Source organism: Hippocampus bargibanti, linkage group LG03, assembly GCF_051943395.1.
Source record: "Hippocampus bargibanti isolate YZ-2025 linkage group LG03, ASM5194339v1, whole genome shotgun sequence".
Classification (NCBI taxonomy): Eukaryota; Metazoa; Chordata; class Actinopteri; order Syngnathiformes; family Syngnathidae; genus Hippocampus; species Hippocampus bargibanti.
In genome coordinates, this window is record NC_142736.1 from 5,437,560 (window position 1) to 5,456,108 (window position 18,549).

At 44.4% G+C, this 18,549-nt stretch overlaps 1 protein-coding gene across 2 annotated transcripts; it reads right to left on the minus strand.

The window, feature by feature from the left end:
• Nucleotides 1–418: 418 nt before the first annotated feature.
• On the minus strand, nucleotides 419–18,539 carry LOC148900163 (uncharacterized). 2 transcript variants are annotated; one of them, XM_088991617.1, is made up of 3 exons: nucleotides 18,124–18,539; nucleotides 17,663–17,914; nucleotides 419–2,523 (listed from the first exon to the last, which is right to left on the minus strand). In XM_088991617.1, the coding sequence occupies exons 1-3, from the start codon at nucleotides 18,236–18,238 to the stop codon at nucleotides 2,051–2,053; spliced, it is 840 nt and encodes a 279-aa protein (XP_088847743.1). In that variant the 5' UTR covers nucleotides 18,239–18,539; the 3' UTR covers nucleotides 419–2,050. The 2 variants fall into 2 exon arrangements, with proteins under 2 accessions (XP_088847743.1, XP_088847742.1); XM_088991616.1 differs by lacking the exon at nucleotides 419–2,523 and having other exon boundaries at nucleotides 16,080–17,914; nucleotides 18,124–18,537.
• Between the last annotated feature and the right edge of the window lie 10 nt (nucleotides 18,540–18,549).

Genomic DNA, 18,549 nt, shown 5'->3' on the forward strand with positions numbered 1-18,549 from the left:
GCTGAGCCGGCGGGAGAAGAAGGCGCATGGGCGTAGCTTCTGGTCAGTGGGAGAGCGCTGGGAAAGGACGGCCCCTACTCCGGACTCGGACGCGTCAACCTCGACCGTGAACAGGTGGTCCGGGTCGGGATGACGCAGGACAGGGGGATTGGTGAAGGCTAGACGGAGGCGGTTGAACGCCCCCTCAGCGTCGGGCGTCCCCCTAAAGGCAACTTTAGTGGACGTGAGGGGGAGTGCCTTCTGACTATAACCGCGAATAAAGCGGCGGTAGAAGTTGGCAAACTCCAGAAACCGCTGGAGCTGTTTACGCGTCTTCGGGGTAGGCCATTCTACCGCCGCTTTGGTTTTGGCGGGGTCGGCCCTTGGCCTCCAGAGGTCACCGTGGTCGCCGTTTCGACGGGGACTTGCGGGGGCCTTGGGTGCGAAGAGACCCGGGGTTGGTGCGGTCGTTCCCTCCCCCTATGAGCATGGGTTCGGGGATTCTTCCAGGCGCCGCACACGCTCGCTGCCGGGTGTGGTCGTCCTGGGCTGGCTTCGGGGATCGTTGGACCGCCGGCCGATCTGCTCCCTCTGCCGCTCCCGAAGACAGTGATCCAGGCCGATGACTATGGCGACCAGGTCGTCGAAGGTGGTGCCAGCGTCGCGGGTAGTCAACTCGTCCTTGAGATCGGCGTTCAAACCGCGACAAAACACCCCCCTCAACGCTCGGTCGCTCTAGCCGCTGCCAGCGGCCTGGATACGGAAGGTGACGGAGTATTCCGTGGCCGAACGGGCCCCTTGGACGCAGTCAAGTAGTCTCCCCTCAGCTTCGACCTCCGTCACCGGTTGATGGAAGACCGTATCTCTGCGACGAAGTCCGGGTACGAGGTGCGCAGCTCCGGTCGGGACTCCTGGACGGCCAGCACCCAGGTCTCGGCTTCTCCCGTGAGCAGGCTGGTGATGAAGGCTACCTTCGCCTCATCGCTAACGTAGGCGTCTGGATGTTGCTCAAACACGAGCGTGCACTGCATTAAAAACTGAGCGCAGCGCCCGGTTTCGCCTGCATAGCGTGAGGGGAGAGGTAGTTGTAGAGCGCGCCTACTCACGGGCGGGGAAGACTGGGCTGTGAGGGCGGCAATGCGTGTCTCAGCCGCCTCGAAGCGTTGAGCCAGCGTGGTGGTAATTTGGCTGACTTCCGCGATGGCTCGAGCCAGCTGGCTCGAACGCTCCGCTTGCATGGTAAAGGCGGCGAGGAGTCTGTCTTCGCCGGCGGGATCCATGGGTGGTCGGAGTATTATGTCACGTCACTTGAGGCTCGCGGGCAGGGCTGGAGTGACGAAGGAAAGCGGGGAGGTAGGATCCAAAATACACGGCGAGACAGATACTCAGGAACAAAAGTCTTTACTGAGACACACATGCAAAGATAACAACAGGATGAGGTAAGTGACAGTGATCGATAAAGGCAGACCTGACGGCAAGGTAGTAGCAAGGGTGGCTTTCAGAATACTCCGACGGAGACGGTAGTGTGCGATCGGCAGATATAGTCAGAAGGCACAATCAGTAAATGACAAACAGCTGTGGAGACCTAGGTGAGTGATGATGGGAGGGGCCGTCTCCTGGGAGCAGCGGAGGAGGTGACAGGAGGGGCGGGGCGCGCCCAAGACGGCGACGAGATGTGACAGATGGCTCTCTCTACATGAATCCTAACACGAGCGAGCCTCCTCGCCGTCTCAATTTCCTTAGGACTGAGCTGTGACTTCCCTCTCGTAAAAGGCAGAATGGCCAGCGATGCAGCAAGATCATCAGCAGTTAAAAAAAATCACGATCTGCCAAAACAAGATCCCCATGTTCTAACAGCTGTAGAAATCCAGACTGTTGAGTGATGACTTTGTCGGAAATCCTTTCTCCAAAGGCCTTTGAAACAAAAGTTACAGCTCCAACTGGTGAAATGGCAATCAAAACTTTGACGGTGTTATGACTCTTATACTTAGACCAAGTCAATCCTTGGACAGGCAAATTGCCAGGTCTTTCTATGAACACCTCACAAGAGTCAATTATTACCCTGCAATCCTTAGATATCTCGAATTATTTTTGGCATGTTCATGAAAACTTCCCCCTTTTCTGCGCAGTGCACCAAAAATGACAACTTACTTGCTAATCCAGGAAGTGATTTGCTAACTACTTCATGAACAGTTTGTCGTGACAAATCGAACATGTAAGCTAGGTCTTGATCCACCAAATTAAGTCTTAGTTTCATCAGTACCATCAAGAGCACACTTGCAGGAGTATGTGTCATTGATACTGGTAGTATGTCAACACACAAGTTTACCAACCACAAGAAAGTGAGATGGTTGGGAACTCCAGTAAAGAACACCGTCCTTGCGTCCTTATTTCCTTGGCTAAGAAAAGTGTCCCCAAATTTGCAGGATTTAAGTTGGCGGTGAAACTCTCTCAGGTCATCTTGTAGTTTGGCCAGCTTTGTAAGCAACTTCTTCTTCTCACCATGTTGTTTTGTGATAACACTTAGACAAGGGTCATGAATTCCTGAGAGAAAAAGGAAAAAATGGAATCAGTATGTTGTTTGTCAGGGAATTAAATAATTAAATCGAATGTAATTAGCAGAGAATCCATACACACGCGCGCGCACACGCACACACGCACACACACACACACACACACACACACACACACACACACACACACACACACACACACACACACACACACACACACACAATATTCATTTAAAACAGACTTGTGAAATACATTGATACCTTCGCTTACGAATGCTTGAGCTAACAAACCTTTCGCCTTATCTCCGAACCAAAACTTAAATTAGCACATTCAAACCACACTAACCGTCATTATTTTTGACTTAACATTTGAAAACTAGTTATTCATTAACCCAATTCCCTTTCAAATTGCTGGTGTGGACAGCAAATTTCCACATTGTGGGATGAATAAAGGTTTTCTGATTCTGATTTGTTGTACGCTCTGTATGTAATATGTGGAGGAGATTAAACATTCTAATGGCTTCTCCTGATTCATAATGGCAGTGAAAATTGAACTTGTTTCAACTTTATTGATAGTTCAAAGGCAGAGTGTAGACTGCAAGGTTAAAATATCCCATCAATAAGGCTCCTCAAATAACCCGCACAAGCCATCTGTACAATTGGAAGAGAAAATACAAGCAAGGGAACCAGCTATGAATGAAGTTTGTACTGTGTCTGCCTGCATCTGTTGCTGTTGCAATATCACAACTTCCAAGATATACAACCCAGAGCTCCTTGAGAGACTTTATGCAAAAAGCTATCCATTCCATCAACCCATCAACGACCATCACAAAGGTAAATAAAACGACTTTATTAAACAGTGCAGTTTATTTCTTTAATTTCAATACAATAGCGCATTTATTATACAAAAAAATAAGGTATATTTTGCGTCGTTTTAAGGCTTATTTAGTTGAAAATGTTTTAGGGGGAACTGCGAATGGATTATTCGCATTTATTATACAAAAAATAAGGTATTTTTTGTGTAGTTTTAAGGCTTATTTAGTTGAAAATGATGTTTTAGGGGGAACTGGGAACGGATTATTCTCATTTTAATGGTTCCCTGGCTGACATTTTATATCCCATGGTCATACGTGGGACATAATCATGATCATTTGGAGTACTGCTTGTAGATCCTGGGAATGTAATACATGATTATTTAAGCAACATAATTTAAACGGCTGCAAAACAATGTACACAACTATGAAAATTAATTACTAAATTAACATAGTTTCTAAAACAATCTGGCCAAAAGGGGGCGCAAGCCAGTGTCTTATTGTGCCGGTCCCAAGCCCGGATAAATACAGAGGGTTGTGTCAGGAAGGGCATCCGACGTAAAAAAAAAATTGCCAAAACAAATATGCGAATCAAACCTATGAATCCCATACCGGATCGGTCGAGGCCCGGGTTAGCAACGGCCGCCATTGGTACTATTGACCTTCAGGGTGCCAGTGGAAAATGGACTACTGTTGGTCGAAGAAGGAGAGGAAGGAAGTGTGCCCGGAGGCAAAGAGAGAAATGGAACGCCAAGAGTATAGAACTAAGAGTAGGAACTTTGAATGTAGGAACAATGACACGTAAAGGTAGAGAGCTGTGATAGAGTGTTTATGCACATTAGTAAACATATTACGTTATTTCATGTTTATATTAAGTAAACATATGTTTTTTCATGTTTAGCTTAGTATATATTATGAATTGTGCACGTTTAATTTCAGTCTAATTTAGTTAAATAAAACTATCAGTCTTATTAGTTCAATAGCCGTTGGAGGAAAAAAGCAGCGGCTCCAACTTCAATCTAAGACCCGCCCAACACTGAGTTGCTCGTAACCGATTGGACGGGAAAGGTCGACTTGTTCGCAACTGATTGGACAACAGATCGCCACTCTGTACGTTTAAAAACTTGTCAGAGCGGGAGCTCTCTCTCTTGCTCTTGCTTTTCTCTTTGTTCTTTGTGCTCTTGTGCTCATGTCTTCGTCCCACCGAGACGAGAAGTGCTTTCTCTGCCTCATTAGAATAAAGTAGATGTTTGTCCACCATCTATTGTACTTGCTGATATTTTTATCAAGTGAACTCCAGACAATGCGCGAACCAGGAAAGAAAACGAAGTTTTACTCGGACATTAATTGGTGCCGAAAAACCCGTGCTACGTCGACCAGTCTTTGCTCGAGGACCACAACCTGGGTGACCAGTCAAGGCGAGACGGGAGCTAAAGAAGCTCCTGGTGGTTGACCCGTTTTATGATTTTTTGACGGGGGACCCGCATTGAGATGCGCGTCAAATCTGCGCTTTGATTGGGACGACCTACGGAAGAAACGAAGTTTTTTTTTTCGTTCTTCACTAAAGCCTGTTCGCGGAAAATCCTCCACGCGAGAGACGGAAAGAATCACAACTTTCTGGTGGCAGTTGTGCTCCTCGCGTTCTGGCTGAAGGACTACACGGCAGCATTCAAAAGTTCACTAAGTAAGTAGCGCGCTAGCTAGCAGCCATTGTTTGAATGCATTGTGAGACCTCCTGGCCAGAGAGTCTCTTTTCCACTTGACTCACGTACGGACCGGTGTGAAGCGATTTTCGTTAGGCAAGGTGGCCAAATGAGAATACGTGTGCCGGTGGAGGAGTGCATATTAAGGTGCACGCAATATCCACACGCCGAATTGTGAATCGGAAGTTTTCCAGCGAAAGAATATTGTTCACAAGGTGGTGATAGCTGGGATTCAGTTTGTGTGGTGGACCGCTTTTATTCTGAAAAGCGGAAGTGTTTTAGGGCAGCTGCTATTGTACTGAGTCGAGAGGAAAGAAATAAGATCAAAAATACATTCTTAACTTGGTTTGTCTATGCTAGCATCGTGGCACAGAGAAAGTTCTTTGTCTCGGAGAGAAAAAAGGGTGGGGGCGAAGTCATTTGAGCCGTTGGTGTGTGCGTGTGTGCGTAAGAGCATTCCTTGTGTGTGTGCGTGAACGCGCATCCTGGCTGAGGATTGGCGCGAATCACGCCCTTTGTTCTTGGGTTTGAATCAACATCGCGAGGTGTGCTTCCTTTCTTGTGATAGCTAAAGAAGGAATTTGTTGTTGCAATCGTGAAAATGGGTGCTATTTTTTCTAAAAAGACCCCAATTCATAGGGACGTAGAGTTTATGTCCAAAAAGTTCCCAGGTAGCGAACTTTATTGCAAGAAGTGGATGGACTGTAGTACGTTCTCTGGGTCTTTGCAACTACAGCCTCTGAAGGAAGTTTTGTTTCGATTGAAACTTCAGGAAGCATCCGCGATGAAAAAATCTCTTGGAAAGATACGTGCCGAGATAATTGCCTGCGAAGCTTGGATTGCGCAAGCAAAAATCAGAGAGAGAGAGATGGAAGCCAAACGGATGAAAAAAGAGGAGAAAGCGATAGTTGCAATGTCTTCCAAAGTGAGCTCTGACGATGAAACTGTGGCTTCGTCTGTTGCACGTCCCTATGAAAAGTTGGTGGAAAATGGGAAGCAGCCATTGTTTCAATCCCCAGGGCTCCCCCACGGGAGGCGAGGGGGAGAGGCGGGGGGCTGCCCCATCGAGGCGCCACGACCCCCCTCCTCCTCCGCGGAGCTGAAGAAGGGGGAGGACGCCATTTGTTCAACCCCTGTGGGGCGGGTGGGCCCCCCTGCGTGGGCCCCCCAGGTGATGACTCCAAATGTCTGTTGGGCAGACCAGCAGAATGGAGCGCTTATGACCCCTACTGGAGGAATACGAGGATTACAACCTGAGATGGCAAATCAGATTGCCGCTGATTGTGTCTCTTCGCGTACGAGGAGCAAAGCAAATTGTTCTGGACAATTGTATCCGTTTGAAGAGTTGAATGGAATTGAAATGAATAATGGAAGCGACTGTGACGTTTTGCCACTCATTCAGGTAGTAAATCCTAATTCTTCAAGCATACATGATCAAACTATCTTGGTTTATCGGCCATGGGGCGACAGTGATGTTGCAGAGGCGTGTAAAGGACTAGGTAATGTTGTTGAAAATGCAGAAAGTTGGACTGAGAATTTTGAGGAATTATGTGCTTCTTATCAGTTGAATGGACAAGAAACACTTAAGGTTTTCAGGAGATGCTTGGGACATCATTGGAATCGGGTGAAAGGTGACTTCACTGGGAAAACATCGATGGGAACAAATATGACGTACGAGGAAGCGTCAACCCAACGAAGATTGGTTTGTGAAAACATCCGAACATTATGGAAGAAAACACCAAACTTTGGCTTGATTCAGAATTGTAGACAGTTACGTGGGGAAGATATTAACATTTTTCGGGGACGCTTGGAAAATGTTTTTCGAAACCACTGCTGTATTCCTGAATCTGCTGATGAGAATTCTATATATGTCAACCAATTCAAGCAAACATTTTTGCAGAATTTGACGCCGGAAATTGGAGATTTCATTCGCAAACATTATGTCCAACACCGGACTGGAAGGTTGGTTGATCTCATGGAATGGGCAATACACGCCCAAGAGGTGGTGAGAAAAAAGTGGGGAAATGGTGCAGATTCGCCAATGGAACATGTGATGGCATCTACCATGGGTAACATAATGGAGAACGTGTTATACCAGGATCGGATGAAGAGACGGATGCCGCACAATGATCGATGCTACAGTTGTGGCAGTGTAGGGCATATGGCTCGCCACTGCAAAAAGAAACCTATACCGAAAAGGAAACATGGGAAATCTTACAGACCTCCACCATATAATACGCGATATGGTGAAGGACATAAAACAAAACATTCAGATTGACGCGAGGAACCCCATTTCAACACTGATGACAACAGTCACAACAGTGAGGAATGGGAATCAATAAAACCAGTTGAAATCTTGGATTTGACTAATGTGTTTGCCTTAACTTTACCGGAAAACGAAAAACCTTATTATTGGCTAAAAATCGGGAAAAAGGATGTCAAATTTCTTTGCGATAGTGGTGCATGCAGATCAGTGTTAAGAGACACCATTCCAGGTGTCACTCCGAGTCGACAACAAATTTCTGTGGTATCTGCAGATGGGAAAGTGACATTGTTACCGATTTCCAAACCAATAAAAATTTTAGATGAGGGACTAAGTCCATACAAGGTCACTATGGTCTTGAGTGGAGAGTGTCCTATAAATTTGTTGGGGAGAGACCTGTTACAAAAATTGCAAATAGCTTTAATACCAACAGAAGAAGGGTATAAACCCAAAAAAGTGAATTTTCTGGAGTCCTTCGTAGTTGACGCTATGGGGGACCCAGTAAAGGTCGATTCACTAGAATTATGACTGATGGCCACTTTAGGGGCGGAGGACTTTCCAGACGTCCCTGCCACCCTTTGGTCATCGGGAAAAACTGATGTGGGCTTACTTAAAACAGCGAAACCAGTTGAAGTATTGCCTAAAACGACTTATCGACCAAGACTTAAACAATATCCATTAAAACAGGACGCTATTATTGGCATCACCCCTGTAATACGGGATATGGTGAAAGCTGGTATTTTGATTGAAGACCCAACTTGTGAATGTAATACACCGATATTTCCTGTTAAAAAAGTGGAATCTGGAGTTTGGAGAATGGTGCATGATTTACGACAGGTAAATAAATCCATACAATCACGTGCTCCGTGTGTGCCAGACCCGCACACATTATTGAACAGTTTAAAACCTGACAAAAAATGGTTTACAGTGATTGATTTGAGCAATGCCTTTTTCTCCATTCCGTTACACAAAAATTCACGTCATTGGTTCGGATTTACATTTAATGGGAAAAAATATACATATACAAGATTACCACAAGGGTTTACAGATAGTCCTACAATTTTTTCACAGGAAATGTCTTCGTGTATTGCTGATTTTAAACATCCTGAATCTTCTCAGATTCTTTTGTATGTTGACGACATCTTAATTGCTTCACCGACTGAAGATGAGAACAAGACTGTATCAATAGCTTTGTTCCAATATTTAGCGAATACAGGTAACAAAGCTTCTTTGGATAAATTGCAGTTCTGTCAACAAGAAGTAGTTTTCTTAGGACATCTTTTGTCAAGAAAGGGAAGAGAGTTGACAACTAAGAGAAAACAGACAATTTTGCAGGTTCCTCGACCTAAGACGAAAAAACAGATGATGACGTTTTTGGGACTGTGCAATTATTGCAGAACTTGGATTCCGCATTATGCACAAGTTACCCAACCATTATTGACACTTATATACCAAGACGAAATGGCACTGAAAGACTCTATTCAGTGGACCGAAGAGGGCAGTAAAGCATTTACAGAATTAAAAAAAATTGATAGCAAACATTAGCGTCTTAGCTTTACCTGACTATGACAAACCTTTTGTTCAAACAGTTGACTGCAAAGACAAATACATGACTTCAGTCCTGTTACAAAAGCATGGACAAAAGCTGAGACCAGTTGCATTTTATTCTAAAAGAATGAATCAGATCCAGGCGCTTTGTTGGCAAAATGGTTGTGTGAAATGTTGTACAACAACAAAGAGGTCCACAGCACATGTACTGCCGCAGTCCTGTGTTCCCTTTCTAGGAACAGAGAGGCTGCTGGGCTCCCCGAAGGCGCTGATCAAGGTCAGCGCCAAAGTGGGAGGGGCCATTCACCGTGCTGATAACCACGCCAACTGCCATCAAAATCGCCGAGAGGTCCACCTGGGTGCATCAAAGCCACTGCAAAATCGTTCACCAACCAGATCCGGAGCAGGTGGAAGAGAGACGGAGCCAAACCACTCAATAGCCATGGGTTTGGTCCACATCATCTTGCTGTATGAATTAGTGGAGGCAATCCAGATGACGCACGTAAAGCCTCCCATTCCATCAGCCTGCCAAACTCCACCATTGCAACCAACGATGACAGAAAAGTGCCCGAGCATGGCACATCCTGTAGCCTGCTTGCCACTACAAGATGCAGGAATCATCTCATTTCCTCTTAGCATCCTCAGGAACGAAGCACGACAAACGGGAAGTGATTACCCTCATGGTCCTTGGTACGCTCGTATCAAGTCAGGGAAGACTTGGACCACTGGTTGGGACTCAGTTGTGGTCCATTCTGAGCCCAAAACAAAATGGGTTCAAAATAGCTGTGCCCAAGAAGCAAAACGAATTGTCAGAAAGATAACTCAAGGGAACTGGTTAGGAACTGGAACTGGCACAATGACAGATATCCAACTCGTTATCGTAACCCACAAGGTTGCGGGATGCATGGACTTGAGACTCTGTCCTGATTTTCGTGAACATCACACTGGTTTTCCTGTAACTATATGCATGTTGTCATCTTTGACAACACCAGTCGTGACATCGCCTTTCCAGCGCAAACCGCACATCAAACCGACAGCCTGGATGGAAACACCTGACAAAAAAGCCCAAAATTCAGATGTCATGGACGCATTATATCAACCATTTGCAGGAGAAAAACATGACTGGAATCCGTTGTTATCAAACACGTGGTATCGTTATGCTACATTAATTGCTAAACAAAATAGGAAAAGTAATTGCTTTGTTTGTTCTTTTATGCCACATTCTGTAACGCAACAAAGAGTGCATTCAAAGGTATTTGGAGATAAAATGGCTCGAGCTGCGTATATGTTAATATCTTCGCATAAACCTGATCAACATTTTCCAGTTCTTCGCAATGCTTCGAGAGGAGAGATTGTTCCAAGTTTGGATACCATTTTGGAAACTGAAAATCAGGTTATGACCGAGAGCGGATTGCGATTACCAGTATGCGTTGCAATGTACGGTACAGGTCAAAATCTAGGTTTTATAGATGAGAATAGATGTTTATACGTGCTACCGTTAAACACCAATGTCACCATTTTACCTGTATCTTCACATCTTTGGTGGTTATGTGGTTGGAAAGTATATTCTTTTATTCCCCCGAAAGCCTACGGTATGTGCGCACCTGTTACTGTGACTGACAATACTTTCATCATTACCAGTCGTCCAGCACACCATCATGTGAAAAGAAGAGTGTCGTTTAAGCCCCACGATTCGATCTGGGGAACTGATGTTCCAGAACAATTCAAACACCATAGCACGGGAAGTAAGGTAATGTTAGCTCTTTTTCCACAAATTGGAGTAGCTAAAAACATGCTACGAATTGAAACAATTGACTACAGGTTTCAAGTGTTTGTAAACGCCAGTTTGGAAGTAGATGAAATGCAAAACACTGAAATTGCAGCAATTAGACAAATGGTGCTGCAAAATAGAATGGTTTTGGACCTTTTGACCGCGCCACAAGGGGGCGTCTGTGCTATGGTGGGTGATACTTGTTGTACGTACATACCCGAAGAAGCGAATTCCATAAACATGACTGATGCTCTGTCTGTTGTCAGGGATCTCAGAGATGCCATGGCCAAGGATCACCGGCCTGATCAACCGTGGATCTTTGACGGGCTCTTTGGGGGCTCTTGGTATAAGACTTTGCTCAGACTGTTTATCCCATTCGCAATTGTGATTGTACTTATTTTCTTAGTCATTGGTTGTATTATTGCATGCTTAAGAACAATGCTAATGAATATGATAACTAATTCCCAGGTGAATTACGCAAAGGTTTTGTATCAACAAATGCGTGAAGGGGACCCAGTGTTGTAGCTAGGGATAGTACACCATGGCCAGAGAGTGGTTGCTCCAAAGAACAAAAGCAAAAAAAGAAAACGGAGAGCCGAGAAGGAGTTTTCCTCATTAAAAACCCCCAAAAAATGGAGAGGTTATATATCACAGCAGCAAAATTGTGATAGAGGTTTTTCGCCTTCTCCATGGTAAGTTAAATAATATTAGACGTTGGATAGATGAGATTAGAATGGTTCCCTGTGCAATTAGTATGACGTGCATGCATGAAATCTTTTGGAAATGTATGAACTGATGTTTAAATGTACAACAGGAGGGAATGATAGAGTGTTTATGCACATTAGTAAACATATTACGTTATTTCATGTTTATATTAAGTAAACATATGTTTTTTCATGTTTAGCTTAGTATATATTATGAATTGTGCACGTTTAATTTCAGTCTAATTTAGTTAAATAAAACTATCAGTCTTATTAGTTCAATAGCCGTTGGAGGAAAAAAGCAGCGGCTCCAACTTCAATCTAAGACCCGCCCAACACTGAGTTGCTCGTAACCGATTGGACGGGAAAGGTCGACTTGTTCGCAACTGATTGGACAACAGATCGCCACTCTGTACGTTTAAAAACTTGTCAGAGCGGGAGCTCTCTCTCTTGCTCTTGCTTTTCTCTTTGTTCTTTGTGCTCTTGTGCTCATGTCTTCGTCCCACCGAGACGAGAAGTGCTTTCTCTGCCTCATTAGAATAAAGTAGATGTTTGTCCACCATCTATTGTACTTGCTGATATTTTTATCAAGTGAACTCCAGACAATGCGCGAACCAGGAAAGAAAACGAAGTTTTACTCGGACAAGCTGGTTGACATGATGCAGAGAAGGAAGGTAGACATACGTGTGTCCAGGGGACCAGGTGGAAAGGGAGCAAGGCTAGAAGCTTAGGGTCAGGGTTTAAGTTGTTCTATCATGGTGAAGGCAGAAAGAGAAATGGAGTTGGGGTTATCTTAAAAGAGGAGTTTGTTAGGAATGTCTTAGAAGTGCAAAGAGTATCAGATAGAATGATGAGTCTGAAGCTAGAAATTGAAGGCGTGATGTTCAATGTTGTTTGTGGGTATGCCCCACAAGTAGGATGTGAGCTGGCGGAGAAGGAAAAATTTTGGTTTGACTTTGATGAAGTCATACAGAACATCCCGAGAAGTGAAAGGGTTCTAATTGGTGGAGACCTCAATGGACATGTTGGCGCAGAAAACAAAGATGATGAGGAGGTGATGGGCAGGTTTGGACTCCAGATGAGGAACGCTGAAGGACAGATGGTGGTTGACTTTGCTAAGAGAATGCAAATGGCTATTGTGAATACTTTCTTTCAGAAGAGACAGGAACATCGGGTGAACTACAAGAGTGGAGGCAGAAGTACACAGGTAGACTACATTTTGTGTCAACGGCGCCATCTAAAGGAAATCAGTGACTGCAAAGTAGTGGTTGGTGAGAGTGTAGCCAGACAACATAGGTTGGTGGTGTGTAGGATGACGCTGGCAGTGAGGAAGATGAAGAAACCAAAGGCTGAAGTGAGAGACAAAATGGTGGAAAATGAAAAAGGAAGAGTGTTGCATGGCATTTAGGAAGGAGGTAAGACAAGCACTGGGTGGGCAAGAGGTCCTTCCAGATGACTGGCAAACTACAGCGAACATAATCAGAGACACAGGTCGGAAAGTACTTGGTGTATTGAGTGGAAGAAAGGTAGATAAGGAGACTTGGTGGTAGAATGGGGAGGTGCAGGAGTGTATACAGAGAAAGAGGTTAGAAAAGAAGAAGTGGGACACTGAGAGGACGGACGAGAGTAGACAGCAGTACAAGGAGATGCAGCGCACGGTTAAAGTAAAGGTGGCAAAGGCCAAACAAGAGGCCCATGATGACTTGTATGCTCGGCTGGACAGCAAGGAAGGTGAGACTGATCTTCAGGCTGGCGAGAGAGAGAGACAAAGATGGTAAGGACTTGCAGCAGGTTCGGGTAATTAAGAATAGAGATGGCAATGTATGAACAGGTGCCAGTAGTGTGATGGCAAGATGGAAAGAGTACTTTGAAGAATTGATGAACGAGGAGAATGAGAAGGAACAAAGAGTAGAAGACGTGACTGTTGTGGACCAAGACGTAGCAAGCATTAGCAAGGATGAAGTGAGGAGGGCGCTGAAGAGGATGAAGGGGGGGAAATGCACTTGGGCCTGATGATTTACCAATCGAGGTATGGAAGTGTCTTGAAGAGGCGGCGGTGGTGTTCCTGACTGGGTTATTCAACAAGATCTTAGATGGTTAACAGATGCCTGAAGAATGGAGATAAAGTGTACTCGTGTCCATTTTTAAGAACAAAGGAGATGTGCAGAGTTGTACTAATTACAATAAAGTTGATGAGCCATACAATGAAACTCCGGGAAAGAGTAGTTGAAGCTAGACTAAGACCAGAAGTGAACATTTGTGAGCAGCAGTATGGCTTCATGCCAAAAAAGAGTACGACAGATGCAGTGTTTTGCTATAAGAATGCTGATAAAGAAATACAGAGAAGGTCAGAAGGAATTGCATTGTGTCTTTGTAGATCTGGAGAAAGCGTAATACAGGGTGACCAGAGAAGAGCTGTGGCATTGTATGAGGAAGTCTGGAGTGACGGAAAAGTATGTCAGAGCGGTGCAAGACATGTATCATGACTGTAAGACAGTTGTGAGGTGTGCTGTCGGTATGACTGAGGAATTCAAGGTGGAGGTGGGACTCCACCAGGGGTCAGCTCTGAGCTCCTTCTTGTTTGCTATGGTGATGGACAGGCTGACAGACGATGTTAGACAAGAATCTCCTTGGACCATGATGTTTGCAGATGACATTGTGATCTGTAGCGAGAACAGGGAACAGGTGGCGGAGAAACTAGCGATGTGGAGATATGCCCTGGAAGGGAGAGGAATGAAGATCAGTCGCAGCAAGATGGAATATATGTGTGTGAATGAGACCGTTCCAAGTGCAAGAGTGATGCTACAGGAAGAAGAGATAAAGAAGGTAGAGGATTTTAAGTACTTGGGATCAACTGTCCAGAGCAATGGAGAGTGTGGAAAAGAGGTAAAGAAGTGTGTCCAGGCAGGCTGGAGCGGCTGGAGAAAAATGTCAGGTGTGGTGTGTGATGTAAGGGTGAAAAGGATGAAAGGAAAAGTGTATAAAATGGTGGTTAGACCAGCCATGATATTTGGACTGGACACAGTGCCACTGAAGAAAAGACAGGAAGCAAAGCAGGAGGTAGCAGAGCTGAAGATATTGAAGTTTTCTTTGGGAGTGACCAGATTGGATAGGATCCGGAATGAGTACATTAGAGGGACAACTCATCTTAGAGGCTTTGGAGAGAAAGTCAGAGAGGCCAGACTGAGATGGTTTGGACCTGTCCAGAGGAGAGAGACTGTACCGGGAGAAGGATGCTGAGCCTTGAACTGCCAGGCAGGAGACCGAGAGGAAGACCGAAGAGGAGGTTTATGGATGTTGTCAAAGAGGACATGACGGCAGCTGGTGTGAGAGAAGAGGATGCACAAGACCGGGTTAGATGGAGGACATTGATTCGCTGTGGCGACCCCTGAAGGGAAAAGCCGAATGCAAAATAAGAAGCTCTGGTATCACCTCATCAGCATAACCACGCCTGTGTAGTAACGCTCTCGGGAGTGTGTTGAAAGAACAATCCAAATCAAACTTCACACCACCATGGCGATTTAGTGAAGGGTTTTGCTGTTTTATAAAAATAGCTTCTTTTACTCCCCTTTCAAACCATCTATTTATTTTCCCAAAGATTTTAACCTAATTTTCATCAAATGAGTGGTTGCTAGCTTTTAAGTGCATATGTACTGCCGATTGAGGCCCACTCGTATTATCCTTGCGATGTTGATCAAGTGTTTTTTGAGAATTTGTTTAGTCTCCCCAATGTATTGCTCTTTACAATTTTCATTTTTACAAAGTATTGAATTAACTACATTACTTTGTTTTTCATTTGGCTGCCTATCTTTTGGATACACTAATTTTTGCCTTAAAGCGTTTATCGGTTTGAAATAAGTCGGAATTTGGTGTTGCCAAAGGACCCTTTGTAGTTTTTCAGAAACCATTGCAATGTAAGGTATTGCTACTCCTCTCCTTTTAGTATCTTCAGATTTGTTTTGTTTCATTCCCTATTTTTTTCTTTTGTTTTTTTCATTTTTTAAAAGACCAGAGGACCACTCCCTGCAGCTCCAGTGATTGTTCCTATTGATCTGACTAACGACTGGCCTGATTGCACCACTTCCACCGGTATTACCTCATCAGTAATACTAATCCTATGTTGCCTAAGCAGGCTATTGTATGAACGATCCAAATTGGACCTCAGCCCACCATATCGGTTTAATGAAGGATTTAGTTGTTTTATGAAAAATGTTTCTTTTACTCCCCTTTCACACCATCTACGTTCTTTCGCTAAGATTTTAACTTCATTGTCGTCAAATGAGTGGTTGCTAGCTTTTAGGTGCATTTGTACTGCCGATTGAGGCCCACTAGTATTATCCATGCGATGTTGATAAAGTCTTTTTTGGAGAATTTGTTTAGTCTCCCCAATGTACTACTCTTTACAATTTTCATTCTTACAATGTATTGAATAAACTACATTACTTTGCTTTTCATTTGGCAACCTATCTTTTGAATGCACTAATTTTTGCCTTAAAGTGTTTATCGGTTTGAAATAAATAGGAATTTTGTGTTGCCAAAGGACTCTGTAGTTTTTCAGAAACTCCTGCAATGTAAGGTACTGCTACTCTTCTCCTTTTTATATCCTCAGAATTTTTGGTTTCATTCCCTATTCTTTCTTTCTGACATTTGTTAAATGACCACTGAGGGTACCTACAGTTTGTGAGTGCTCTCTTGATATGTTTTGACTCAAAACAATGCGTACCCTCAGTGGTCATTTCACAAATGTCATGTACGAGCTCCATCATGAAAGGAAAGAAATCTCTTGAGCCAAGGCAGCTTTATTCGTCTTGCACATTTTCAGACAGGAGGCAACTCAACGTGCTTGACACAACCAAAATCACAACACTTGAAAGCATTTTCAAACTAACCAATTTTAGATCTATTGAAGCAAAATTCAGACAGACCCCCCCCCCCACTAAAAAAGAGATGAAAAGAATGTACAGAAAAGGGATTCGTAAAGAATACTTTGGGAACCATTCACATGCAAAGTCTTTCGACAACAAGGCTAAAAGTCATAAAGAAAAAAATGTTTGAAATTCATTTTGGAATTTTGCCATTTAGTATTGTAGTATTTTTTTTTTAAAGGTATTTATCATTTGAGTTCATCTTTTCCCCCCCAAAATGAATCAGGCACATTTTTTTTTCTTCAAATTGTGCCTTCTGACTGAATGTCCTTGGAAGAAGAGTCCTCTCTAGCAAATGCTAGAGCACAAACGGAAAAAGGTGAAGGCTTATCTCCACATGGTTTTCTTTTATGCTTTGTCAAACTTTCCTTTCGGGTGAAACCTGTCCCACAAAGTGAGCAGGTAAAAGGTTTTTCTCCAGTGTGCGTTCTTCTGTGCACGTTCAACTGCCCCTTCTGTCTGAATCGAGTTCCGCAAATTGAACAGGCAAAGGGTTTTTCCCCAGTGTGCGTTCTCGTGTGTTTGTTCAAGTCACCTTGTGAACGAAAACATTTATCACAACTTGAACAGGCATAAGGCTTTTCCCCGGAGTGAGTCATTTTGTGGCTTATTAACTCTTTTTTTAAATAGAATGCTTTACCACAAAAGGAACAGGCAATGTTTTTTTCTCCAGTGTGTCTTATGGCGTGCTTTGCTAAATTTGATTTGTCAATGAATCTTTTCCCACAAACAGAGCATGCAAAAGGTTTTTCTCCAGTGTGTGTTCTTATGTGCTTGTCCAAATACGACTTTTGACTGAATCGAGCTTCGCAAATTGAGCAGGCAAATGGTTTTTCCTCAGTGTGCGTTCTTCTGTGCACATTCAAATGCAACTTTTGACTGAATTGAGCTCCGCAAATTAAACAGGCGAATGATTTTTCCTCAGTGTGCCTTCTCATGTGTTTGTTCAAGTCACCTTGTGAACGAAAATATTTATCACAACTTGAACAGGCATAAGGCTTTTCCTCAGAGTGAGTCATGATGTGGCTTGTTAAGTCTTGATTTAAATAGAATGCTTTACCACAAACTGAACAGGCAAAACGTTTTTCACCACTGTGTCTTATTGTGTGCCTCGCCAAATCTCTCTTGACATAAAACCGTTTCCCGCAAATTGAGCAGGCAAAAGATCTCTCCCCAGTATGTGTTCTGATGTGGTTTGTTAAATTTGTCTTCCGACAAAATCGTTTCCCACAAACTGAGCAGGGAAAAGGTCTCTCCCCAGTATGTGTTCTGATGTGGTTTGTTAAATGTGTCTTCCGACAAAATCGTTTCCCACAAACTGAGCAGGCAAAAGGTTTCTGCCCCGTGTGTGTCCTGGTGTGTCTATTCAACGTTGACTTACTGGCAAAGGTTTTGCCACATTGGGGACATTTTAGACGTCCGTTGCCCGCACGACATGTCAGATCACCTTTGGACTGTTGCTCATCCTCCGTGTCAGAAGACAACGAGGTGACGTCGTCGTCGTCGTCGGAAAGCGGAGCCAAGTGGGATTCTCCTTCTTGTTGTTCTCCATCAGCTTCTTCTTTCTTCAACGGAAACTTGCTGATTTCCTCCTCCCGCTCTTCCTCTTTCACATGTGGGCTCTCTCGTGCCTCCTCCACTTGACTTTGGGAGGGTTCTCGATCCTGATGCTCGGGCTCAAAATCTTCTTCTTTGATGTCTGTAGGGGCAGGTTTTGTTCCATAACATACAAGAAAGTTGAAATAAGATGAAGAATTTGTGGGTTAGTGGAAAGTAGCCACAAGGCGGCACAAGCCAGTGTCTTCATGTGCCGGTCACAAGCCAATCTGAAAACGTTCTGCTTCTCAGGACTTTTCTGTGGTGTAGTTTGCTAACAACTGAGAGAAACAAGTTTAGAGAAAAAAATACCTGCTCGGTGGAAGACAAGACAAGGTTCCAAGTAGCCAAGGTGACGTTGTGGCTTGATGTCCTCGTCCGCGCCACAAAATTCCGTCTTGCGTCCTTCTGTCTTTCTCGCAGACATTTTGCAGCACTACACACTCACTGCATCTCTTCTGAGCGACGTGGAGCTGATAAAACGCGTCTCGGTTTTAGCGGCTAGCTGGCTAGTTTCGCCAGATTAGCTTCAGCATGCACGCAGAAGATCTGAATCCGGTCACAATTCCAGCCCTGACGTCATAGTCCGGGTGACCCCAAAGCGACGCTCTGTGTCGAGGCTGGACTACGCGCAGGACTCATTCGGGCAGGATAATTGAGTGGCGCAGACCACCATACGTCGAGCCCTGCCTTCAAGCTGGGCAGTGCGCATGCGCAACGCGTCGGCCATCTTCTATG

Bases quoted from the DNA above. Each gene is read 5' to 3' on its own strand.
- LOC148900163 (XM_088991616.1), bottom strand. From the start codon at position 18,238: ATGTCTGCGAGAAAGACAGAAGGACGCAAGACGGAATTTTGTGGCGCG. The intron at 17,915-18,123 runs GTATTTTTTTCT...CTGCCCCTACAG, and splicing joins TCTTGTCTTCCACCGAGCAG to ACATCAAAGAAGAAGATTTT.